General features: G+C 39.9%; 2 protein-coding genes across 2 annotated transcripts in view; one reads left to right on the forward strand and one right to left on the reverse strand.

Annotated features, from left to right (window-relative positions):
* The window catches only part of si:dkey-92j12.5 (multiple PDZ domain protein), a 65,770-nt gene extending 61,094 nt beyond the window's left edge, over positions 1 to 4,676 (forward strand). The window contains exons 19-21 of the mRNA XM_058384120.1: positions 1,677 to 1,748; positions 3,205 to 3,254; positions 3,347 to 4,676. Coding sequence (XP_058240103.1) covers positions 1,677 to 1,748; positions 3,205 to 3,225 — 93 coding nt within the window. The 3' untranslated portion in view covers positions 3,226 to 3,254; positions 3,347 to 4,676. The remainder of the gene's footprint in view (positions 1 to 1,676; positions 1,749 to 3,204; positions 3,255 to 3,346) is intronic.
* A 1,703-nt stretch (positions 4,677 to 6,379) lies between these two features.
* The window catches only part of rfc1 (replication factor C (activator 1) 1), a 37,804-nt gene continuing 31,683 nt past the window's right edge, over positions 6,380 to 12,500 (reverse strand). Inside the window, exons 23-24 of the mRNA XM_058384818.1 lie at positions 9,773 to 9,955; positions 6,380 to 8,234 (exon numbers count right to left, since the gene is read on the reverse strand). Coding sequence (XP_058240801.1) covers positions 8,139 to 8,234; positions 9,773 to 9,955 — 279 coding nt within the window. The 3' untranslated portion in view covers positions 6,380 to 8,138. The remainder of the gene's footprint in view (positions 8,235 to 9,772; positions 9,956 to 12,500) is intronic.

The raw sequence follows: 12,500 nt of genomic DNA on the forward strand, positions 1-12,500 counted from the left end.
ACTCACTCACTCCCTCTCACTCACTCACTCACTCACTCATTCACTCCCTCTCACTCACTCACTCATTCACTCCCTCTCACTCACTCACTCACTCATTCACTCCCTCTCACTCACTCACTCTCGCTCACTTGCTCACACACTCACTCACTCGCTCTCACTCACTCACTCACTCACACACTCGCTCTCACTCACTCACTCGCTCTCACTCACTCACTCGCTCTCACTCACTCACTCGCTCTCACTCACTCACTCACTCGCTCTCACTCACTCACACACTCACCCATTCACTCACTCACACTCATTCACTCACTCACCCATTCACACACACACACACTCACTCACCCATTCACTCACTCACTCGCACTCACTCGCACTCACTCACTCTCACACACTCACTCACTCATTCACTCACTCACACACTAATTCACACACTCACCCATTCACTCACTCACTCACACACTCACTCACATGCTCACTCACACACTCATTCACTCACACACACTCAGACACTCACTCACTCATACACTCAGACACTCACTCACTCATTCACACACTCACTCGCTCTCACTTTCACTCGCTCTCACTCACTCACTCATACACTCACTCACACACTCAGACACTCACTCACACACTCACTCGCTCTCACTCACTCACTCACTCGCTCTCACTCACTCACTCACTCACACACTCAGACACTCACTCACACACACTCACTCGCTCTCACTCACTCACTCACTCGCTCTCACTCACTCACTCACTCACACACTCAGACACTCACTCACACACACTCACTCGCTCTCACTCACTCACTCACTCACACACTCAGACACTCACTCACACACACTCACTCGCTCTCACTCACTCACTCATACACTCACTCACTCACTCACACACTCACTCGCTCTCACTCACTCACTCACTCGCTCTCACTCACTCACTCACTCACTCACTCACTCGCTCTCACTCACACACTCACTCACTCACTCGCTCTCACTCACTCACTCGCTCTCACTCACTCACTCACTCGCTCTCACTCACTCGCTCTCACTCACTCGCTCTCACTCACTCGCTCTCACTCACTCACTCACACACTCACTCACACATTCACTCACTCACTCGCTCTCACTCACTCACTCGCTCTCACTCACTCATTCACTAACTCACTCACACACTCACTCACTCACCCATTCACTCACTCACACACTCATTCACTCACACACTCACACACTCATTCACACACACACACTCACACACTCATTCACTCACTCGCACTCTCACTCACTCACACACTCATTCACACACACACTCATTCACACACACACACACACTCACTCACACACTCACACACACACACTCACTCACTCACCCATTCACTCACTCACTCACTCATTCACACACTCACTCATTCACTCACCCATTCACTCACTCACTCACTCATTCACACACTAACTCATTCACTCACCCATTCACTCACTCATTCACTCACTCGCTCACTCACACACTCACTCACACACCCATTCACTCACTCACTCACACACTCATTCACACACTCACCCATTCACTCACTCACACACTCATTCACTCACACACACTCAGACACTCACTCACTCATACACTCACTCACTCACACACTCACACTCACTTAATAGTGCTATTCATTTGATTGTGTATTTCAGAAATGCAGTGGATCAGTGTTGCTGGAGGTAGCACGTTTTAGAGCTGCTCCACATTATTCATATGAGTGCCAGGTAAGGAATGGAATGTGATTGTTATTGTTATCAAAACACTTACCTTCATAATGGCCATTAATAACTTCTACAATTTTTTTTTTAAAGAAAAGGCAGAACATACACAGATCAGGTCTAACATTATGACCACCTGTATAATATTGTGTTGGTCCCCCTGACCTTTCAAGGCATGGACTCTACTAGATCCCTGAAGGTGTGTTGTGGTATCTAAGATGTTAGCAGTAGATCCTTTAAATCCTATAAGTTACAGAACTCAAAGGATGCTTACAAGACCTAAAGGAATCTTTTGATAGATACTGACCACTGCAGACCGGGAACACCCCACAAGAGCTGCAGTTTTGGAGATGCTCTGATCCAGTCATCTAGCCATCACAATTTGGCCCTTGATCAAACTCACTCAAATCCTTACGCTTGTCCATTTTTCCTGCTTCTAACACATCAACTTTGAGGACAAAATGTTCACATGCTGCCTAATATATCCCACCCACTAACAGGTGCCATGATGAGGAGATCATCAGTCTTATCCACGGTACCTGTCAGTGGTCATAATGTTAGCATGATCGGTGTATGTACAGTGAGGGGTTATAAGTATTCAGGTGATTTTGTATTTATTAGTTAATAAACACTAAATGGCTAGAAGTATGTGGACACCTGACCATCACACCCATATGTGGGTCTTCTCTGAATATTGGCACAGCATTCAGGGAAAGACTGAGATGTCTAGAAGGTCTTTTCCATCACTGGAAGAGTCAAGCCCAACATCTTCCACCATGACTGTGCATTAATGCACAAAGCAAGATCCTTGAAGATCTAAAGGTTTAAAGAAGTTTGGAGTGACCTTCCCAAGCAGCATTGAACACTTTTGCAACCAAGATGCATGAACTTATTAACGCTCCTGAGGCAAATCCCCACAACCATGCTATGAAAGACTTCCCAGAACTGTGGAGGTTATTATAACAGCCATGGGGGGACTAAATCATGAAAGAGATGTTCATATTGGTGTGATGGAACCCTTGGGGGAATTTCAGGATGATGCTGAGGGGAATAAGCCCAAATGAAACCGCAGTGCTGCAAAAAAAAGAAAAAGAAAAGCTAATTATTTCTTACTGGAGTCATTTTGAAGCTGATTTGCAGCAAAGTGCTAATTTGTGGCGTCTGAATACTTTATTCCTCTATCAGTTTAGATTTTAAAACATGCTTGTTTACTGTATTTGAAATGGATATACAGTACATGTGCAATAGAAATATATTTCCAAATACTTTTCTCCCCTCAGTCTATGCACTATAGCAATAACTAAATATAAGATACATTATTTATCTTTAACAAATGAACTATTGATTTTATTAACAATGATAAGTTTTTACACCTTTAATAGTACCTCCAGATATAGTCGGGAATATTAACAGTACAGAAGATCATTCTGCACTAATTTTAACTCATAAATCCGTCTCTTAGAATAATCTTCCCGGTTGGTGATGCTGAATTCCTCTGTTTCCCTTGTTACAGTAAGAGCATCTCAGGCTGTATCTATGATTACCGAAATCATTTGGAAATTGAATATGACTCACTAATCAACAATTATCACTGACATTTACAGCTTTTAGGGGGGGAAATGGATGCAGTAGAAACACAAGAGCCTGTGTGTAGCAAACTGCTGGAGGTTCAAACTCAGGAGCACTGAAGAATCTGAGACGCTGATGATCTGTACCGCCGTCTAGGAAAAATGTGCATAACGGATTTGTTTTAAATCTTAATAGAATGCAGTGTGATGGGCAATTAAAAAGAAATAGTGAAATTATGTTTTAGAAATCCACCTTAACATCTCATCGCATACATAAAAATATGTATTATCTGTGTTCATTTATCTAAAATCCCTTCAGGTAAAATAACCTTGACATTTTCCGACGAGCCTCGACTCCACTTTCCAAATAATTCCTTACTAAATAAAATGTTATAAGATGAATATCTGACCCTAAGTGGCTCTTTGCAACCACAGCAAAGGATTCTGGGAGCCTAGGCATTATAATCGAGTCAAGATCATAAATTATATCATAGTATTTATTCAAGTAGAAATAAAAGCTGAAATATGGCATGAACTGTAAACAGATTTAATGCCCAGAACAAGGGCTCTGCATATTAAAAGCACATTATATCAGTTCTACATTAGCTGGAGTACAACACTGGATAGTATATAATGAAGAGTTTCTAATTAGTGAGTAGAAATGATGAGAAATATTAACCTCTCTCTCTCAGAAATCATCTCATCAAACTCGAGCGTTGTATTTTAGATCTTTGAAAGTTATATTTATTTAAGCTTCGCTTCACTCCTTCACCATCTAATCTGATTTGGCCTGGGCAGTGGAAACTGAAGTAGTTAAGGCACTGGATTGTGGTTCTGGAAGGTTTGGGTTCAAGCCCCTGAACCACTGTTGTGCCCCTGAGCAAGGCTCTTAACCCTCACTGCTCCAGGGGTGCTGCCCCTGTGCTCCAACCCCAACCTGGGGCAATAATAAAGGCTTCATTTCCACACTGTTCAGTAGGATTCTTACACCTCAATCCTTTAAAAATCTAAACGCTTGTTACAGTTTTTCGGATTGTTTAGCTCAAGATTCGATCAAAAGGAACGTTACTGGTGCTCAGAGGAAATAATGAACATCATGAATTTTTTTGGAAGTGTGTTTATATTTAACCCAAACCTCCAGTATATACTTCAGCTGGACTGACACTGTGCATCATCCCTCTTTGTCATTTGCCATATCTACAATCACAAACACCACCATTTTAATCCTCCAGACTGAGAAACAGTCTTATTATAAACAGTTATATGTTATTTTGAAATTATACACATTTAAGTTTGACATTACTGCAACAAAAATGATGTATTCGCATATATATTTTTTATAAGTGGGACACTTCAATCTGCTGCTGTGAACATGTTAACGATCTCAATAAATCAGATTTGGAATGGATCTCTATTTATTTCATTGATCTATCGCTCACTTACGACTGATACCATCACAGCATTCACACAGACACACGAAGGTGTCCAAAAGGATCTTCAGATGAATTTAGGACCGTAACCACAGAGATACCACACACACACACTTACTTTCATACACCATTGACCTGAAATCATATCATGGAGGGTCACAAACCCATGTGGTTCATGAGGGACACTATTTATATTTAATTTTCTGTAGGTGCTTGAATGTGAACCAGTTTGCTTGTATTTCAGTAACTTGCTACATAAACCAAACATAATATCTGAAGAGAACTGAAATCAGCTTCGGAGACGAGTAAATATCCAGTTTCATCTAATTTACCCTTTAACTACAGATTCACGGATTCCACCATGTTTTCTGACTAAGAACTCAGAGCTCGAAGAAATTCCCACTCGTAATTACGAGTTTGTGGTGGCATTCAACTCGTAAATATAATCTTTCTGACATGATCTGAGAACACCATTATTCTCAAAGGTCCAGTGTGGGTTTCTATCTAGTCAAGCAGGACCCTGATTCCACCTCATTATTCAGTTATTAATATGAGAAATATGAACAACGGCAATAGATTTTGTTACCATTTTACCAAATGTGTACTAAAATGCTATATTAGTCTGTATTCACTACCCTGACTACACTAGCATAGCTAGTTACAGAAATCTACACTTTCACATCCACTTTATTAGGAACACCTACACGTTCACGCAGATATCTAATGATCATTATTCATCATTTTCATTATTTTAAAGTTTAAGATACTCAAACCAGCCCATCTGATACCAACAACCAAGTCACAGAGATCAGACTTTTCCCCATTCTGATGTTTGATGTGATTACTAACTGAAGCTCTTGACCTGAATCTGCATGACTTTATCCACTACCACATGTCTGCCACATGATTGGCGGTCTGGATAAATAAATGAACAGGCGTCCTATTAAAGTGACCAGTGAGCGTCGTTCCTCAACATTAAGGGGACACTCTAACTGTCAAAAAGTCAAGCAAAAGAACACAAACATAAGCTGAAACTTTTATTCAGGATGGACTTATGAAAATATCGAAAGAATAAAGTGCAGCTTATTGGTTCTGTCCTGAAAAATATGGATGCCGATTCTTTATACTACAGTGCTATTGAATTCTGATTGGTTAAAAGGAGTTGAGAAATGTTCACCCAAATGAGGATGAGGTCCTCTCAAGGTTTCTTCCTCATACTGTCTAAGGGAGTTTTTTCTTGCCACAGGCTTGCTCATTAGGGATAAATACAAATAAATATAAGTTTAATATTAATCATGAACCTTTTTGTACTATATTTCTTATGATTGTTCTGTAAAGCTGCTTTGAGACATTGTTAAAAGTGCTACAGAAATCTTATAGAATAGAAATTTTCCACACTAGCAGCTCTGACTGTACTTTCAGCTGCAAGTTAAATCAAGGTAATGGGCTAATACCCCCCCCCCCCCTCCCCATAGTGCAACAAGACAGGGGCATGTATTGCGACACAACAACTGATTTTAAAAAACATGTATGTTGTTAATATGGTGAAGTGTTGTGTGAGGAGACGGAACACTTATTTGGCATTTTAAAGGAGTCTCCAGTCTCAGTGCCATGTGAGAAAGAAAAATAAGATACAGGCTTAATTATAAAAGTATTTATTAAGGCATTTTGTTATTACAGAACGTTGAAACAATTCTATAATCGAAAAACATACAAACAGTTGTACATTTATCTCGAGTAAAACAGGATCCACATCGACGACCTCTCTGCTAAGCAGTAATGAGTGATCTCTACACCCCGTGTGGATGTGCCCTGATGAGGGACCTATAAACTAGGTTTTGTAGTTTATAAGCTGTTTGTAGTAGTTTGTAATACAGCAGGGGTTTCCAGTACTACTGGGTGTTCAAGTCGTCTCGGAAAGTTCATCTTTCATGAGTCGGCTAGTTGTAATTGTGTCGTCAGTTGTGTTCAAGTCACTTTAATAAAGAGCTAGAGGTGAAACTTCTCTAAATACAGTAAGATTTTTTAACTAGGCCATATAATAGGATGCATGTGCATCTGGTGTGTTTTGCTGTTTTCATTAGAAACATTGTTATAATAACATATTATACTGCAATCAAACCATTTCTCTCCTACAGGCGCTTAAATGTGAACCGATTTGCTTGTAACTTGATGCATAATAACTGAAGAGAACTGAAATCAGCGTCTGAGACGAGTAAACATCCAATTTCAACTAATTTATCCTCAATTACAGATGTTGTATCTGTTGAATCCACCACGTTTTCCCCCAATTTAGAAACTCGGAGCTCGAAGAAATTCCCACTCGTATTTACGAGCTTGTGGTGGCATTCCCGAGATCAACTCGTAATTACGATCTTTCCGAGATGATTTGAACACACCATTATTCCCAGTGGTCCAGTGTGGGTTTCTATCCAGTCAAGCAGTAGCCTGGTTCCACTTGTTTAATCGGTATGTCTTGCTAACAGTAGACTCGGGTGTGGCTTCAGCTTGGCTTGGACTGAAAACCTGAACTCACACTACTGTACACTTCCCAGATAAGACTGGACACCACTGGTTAACAGTAACTAACTACATCCCTACAAACTGAACATGGTATGATTACATTACATGGTATGTATGATTAAATCACCAATGATTTTAGATTGTAGTTAACCTGAATATGCAAAGATGTTTTGTTTAAAAAGGTAAAAGATGAAGTTAGTTCAGTGAATCACTGACCACACCGACTCGCCATCACATTACTCACTCTTTAATTGTTCGTTGAAAAATCCAGTCATATACAGTATATGCTACAGTCCAGTACATCGCACTGTCAGTGTGTCAGAAAAATTTCCATACAAACAAAGCTCTTTTTCACAATCTTCAAATTGACTAGATATCAAATTATATACGAGTTCAACTGCGCAAATATATTTACAGCTCAGGGATCCGACGCATTCGGACGAGCATCGTCTTCAGGAAGCCTTCTTCAAGAGCGGTATGTGATTTATGCAAAGTGCTTATGTAACCTTATAAGAGCTGCAAGTGGATAAGAAATAGGGGGTGTAATGAGAGCAAGGGCTGAGATGAGAGATGTTTGATGTCAAACATGGTTTCAAGTTTTACTCTGTGTATTCAAATGTGTGTGTGTGCACGCTCCCCGTTTCTTTCGTCCTTAGTCGACTGAAAGACGTTGGAATGGCCGCCCACTCGTTTTTTAATTGCTGAAAACGCCTCCTCTTTCCACCCTCACTCCTTGTTAATACTGACCTTTTGATAGCCTGATGAAGGTCTGATCTTTGCCCGCCTGCCATCAGAGTTCATAAACAGAGAGGAGGAACGAGCGCTCGTTTACAATATGCCTTTCTGCATCTCTTCTCAATCCAGGACTCATTTCCTCACTTCCTGCCTTTTCCTTTGCCTTTTCCTTTACCCTTTCCAGAATCCTCCGCTTTCTCCTGCTTGACCTCTTTTGTCGCTTTCGCTTTCTTTTGCTGCAGGACACAGAGAGAGAGAGAGAGAAATCAGCGGTTTCACAGATAATATACAAAAACTATGATGTAGATGCTTACTATATAAAATATTATTACTTTATTGTGCAGTTTGACACTTTGACAGTAAGGAATAAAATACAAAACAGCATGGTTTTACAGAATAAACAAGATGTGATGGAGCCCTAGTTACTGTTGCCACCTCTAAATGTTTTACTCCAATTATACCACAGCAATATGTCAAATGTTTTTATTTAAAAAAGAATCTGTTTAAGTTGACTTTATTTCTCACATATACATCACTGCACAGTGAAATTGCTTCTTCAAATATCCCATCCTTGGAGGGTTGGGGTCAGAGCGCAAGGTCAGCCATGATACAGTGCCCTTGTAACAGGGTGGGTTAGGGGCCTTGCTCAAGGGCCCAACAGTGGTAGATTGGCGGTGCTGGGGCTTAACCACTTGTTAAGTTTGTTTAAAGTTTTTATGCAAAAACAAATGATCCCTTTCTTTCTAACAACCACAAACATAAATTCCCTCACCACTTTCCTCTCGAAGTTGGATGGCGGCATTTTCGCACCAATAATCCACACATGCTCGTTAATAGAACTCGGGCGTGTCCGTTACAGTGGCTCACGTGTGCGTTATGGTAAACAGATGCATACACATGGGAAAGTGACAACTCGCATGCTCATTAAAAACCCTTGTACATCTACTGTGCATGCGATACAAGCTCTAGAGCACGAGACATACACTATATTGCCAAAAGTTTTGGGACACCCCTCCAAATCATTGAATTCAGGTGTTGTTTTTCAGGGGTTGGACTCGGCCTCTTAGTTCCAGTGAAAGGAACTCTTAATGCTTCAGCTTCATACCAAGACATTTTGGACAATTTCAGTTTGGAGAGTTTCCTGTTCCAACATGACTTCACACCAGTGCACAAAGCAAGGTCCATAAAGACATGGATGAGTGAGTTCGATGTGGAGGAACTTCACAGAGTCCTGACCTCAACCTGATAGAACACATTTGGGATGAATTAGAGTGGAGACTGTGAGCCAGACCTTCTCATCCAGCATCAGTGCCTGACCTCACAAATGCACTTCTAGAGGAATGGTCAAAAATTCCCATAAACACACTCCTTGTGGAAAGCCTTCCCAGAAGAGTTGAAGCTGTTATAGCTGCAAAGGGCGGGACAACTCCATATTACATTCATGTGCATGTAAAGGCAGGTGTCCCAAAACTTTTGGCAATATAGTGTATTTCGCAGCGAAAACATCACCATTCTAACAATACAACACTATTTACTTAAATGGTAGAGCAACCACTATACAAGTCCCTGTGTGGGTTACTATAGAAACGTTAATATTAGAACTAGCACAATAATATGTACAAACATCAGAGCTGCTGATATAGAAAATTAATTAGTTTAACTATCAATAAATAATGATGATTATTATTAATAATAATAATAATAATAATGAATGTTAACAGTACACTATAAAGTTACTATATAATGAACTCAGTACTGTTAGTGTATAACTCACCTTGATCATGGCATCCATATTAACAGTTTCCTCCTCCTCCTCTTCCTGTCCCTGGAGGTCATTGTCAGGGTCTAAAGCCTGATCAGCGTCCACTGCTCCTCTGCGGCCTTTCTTTACTACCTGCAGCGAGTACGGCGTCAAGTGCGACTCCTTGTTATAAGCCCGTGTGAATGCAGCTTTCACCTGCAGAGAGAAGGACACGTCAGTGACGGCACTTAAAAACGACACCATAGCACTGGCTTGTTTCGTAGGCTTTTTTTAAGATTATCATCCAACTAGGAATCCAGCTGTGAGCCAGATGCAGCAACGGTGGACAGATTTTCATCCAAAATCTCCTGGTACTTCATGGAGTCCATGATGTGATTGGCATTTGTGTACAGTAATGGCTCCAGTAAAAATATATAAACTCTATAAAATTCTTTAAAAATAATAATAATAATAAAAAATAAATAATATATAAAAATAAATATATAAATAAATAAATAAAAAATCTTTTTAAAAAATTAAACAAACAAATAAATAAATAAAAACCTCCACATTTATTCACACTCTTGGTAAAAATGGGTATTCAAAATTGCTTTACGTAAATTAAATTACTAAATAAATAAATAAATAAAATAAAACCCTTACCAAAAAACCTTTTTCAGCAACAAATCTCCACACCCCAGTTAATCAGGGCTCGGGAGATCGGCTTGGCTTTATTAAATATCAGAAGCTTGAGTCTCTGGTCACAGCTCCATGTTAGTGCAGATTTGTTTTGCAGGCTTTTTTTTTTTGAAGATTATTATCCTACCAGAAATCCAGCCATGAGCCAGATGCAGCAAAGAGAAACAGATTTTCATCCAAAACCTCCGGGTACTTCATGGAGTCCATGATGTGATGTATCCTAACAAGGTTCCCAGGGACTTTTGGAGGCAAAATAAACTAACCGATTCACCAAAAACCTTGATTCCTCACTTCCTGTAAAAAGGTGCAACTCCAGGGGGTTCGAAAAAAACTTTCTTTATTCAATTTTAATTAATCAACTCTTTATTTCTTAAACACACTTTACTCATTCTAACATCTCGGGCTTTAGAAGAGAAAGACTTTGGTAATGATGACTGGGAGAAGGCCTTAAAACTGTTCATCATCGCACCTTATATATTATTAAAATATACCCACAAAAGATGGTCAGATATTTTGCCCTTGTTTTTCAATCTCACAATTCTGGAGTATGAGCTGAAAGAAAATTAGAAACCTTATCTGGTTACGCTGTCTGTCTGTCTGTCTGTCTGTGTATCTGTCTGCCCATTTGTCTATTTATCTGTCCGCTTGTCTGTCTGTCAGGCAGACAGGTAAATAGATAGACAGACAGGCAGACAGATAAACAGACAGACAGACAAGCAGACAGATAAATAGACAGACAAGCAGACAGATAAATAGATAGACAGACAGACAGATAAATAGACAGACAGACAGATAAATAGATAAACAGACAGACAGATAAATAGATAGACAGACAGACAGATAAATAGATAAACAGACAGACAGATAAATAGATAGACAGACAGACAGATAAACAGATAGACAGGCAGACATAAATAAATAGATAGACAGACGGGCAGACAGACTGTCAGGCAGACAGGTAAATACATACAGACAGTCTGTCTGCCCGTCTGTCTATCTATTTATCTGTCTGTCTGTCTATCTATCTGTCTGTCTATACATCTATTTATCTGTCTGCTTGCCTGTCTGTCTGTCTATTTATCTGTCTGCCTGTCTGTCTATTTATCTGTGTGCTCGTCTGTCTATTTATCTGTCTGTCTATCTATATATCTGTATGTCACGATTCATGCTTCTTAATCCTGGGATTGATAAATGAGGATTTTATCACTTGCACTAGGTGACAGAAATCATGGGCAGAAATTTCTTGTCATTGGCCGAGGATGTATATTGTAGGTATATATTAAGAACGAATCTGTTTGAAAGAGTAAATGCTTGGCTAAAAGGTGATATAGATACTTTTAGACATATTTGGCCTTAGATTGAACTAACTGAGCGTTAACTAGAAAAGGTAGCGATTCCGTCTGATACACTGTTATATAAGTTACTGTTTATGTGCACTACAGACACTTCTGTAGTCTGAGGGTAAAGACTGAGAGTCTCAGGACGAGCTTCATCTCTCAGACACCTCAACATGACCATGTTCGCCTTACAGATCCCTTCACACTCCATAACTCTAACACCTGCATGTTTGCTGCATCTCTTTTTGCACCTTCTGTACAGTTACTACATGTAACATCACTGCACATTATATTCCATTTTAATATTAATCTTATTTCTATTTTTGACATCTATATGGACAGTATAAGGAGGAGCCAGCCGAGTTTTCTCTTCACTTCGAGCTGTAACCTGTATATAAAGTCATTCGTTTGGCATGAAGGTGGTGTCTAATTTTAGATTATAATAATCTAATCTTTGCCACTGGGTGACCCAATATGCCACCATCATCTGTGTGGATCTTTGCCCTTCGAACCTTCCTCCTCGCCGTGTGTAGCGGCAAAAATACACTCTTCTGCACTGAGCATTCTTAACCTCCATCGCCTGATTGATGAAGGTCAACATACATTTCATTTGTATTGTCTAGAGTTCCTCATGGTGTGGAATGAGTAAGGAAATGTGCTTAAGGGTAATGTTTAAACCCCTGAGGAAGAGGAAAGCAAGGAGGGAAGCTTCAGGAGCTCTTAAA

This window comes from Hemibagrus wyckioides, linkage group LG29 (genome assembly GCF_019097595.1).
Source record: "Hemibagrus wyckioides isolate EC202008001 linkage group LG29, SWU_Hwy_1.0, whole genome shotgun sequence".
Classification (NCBI taxonomy): Eukaryota; Metazoa; Chordata; class Actinopteri; order Siluriformes; family Bagridae; genus Hemibagrus; species Hemibagrus wyckioides.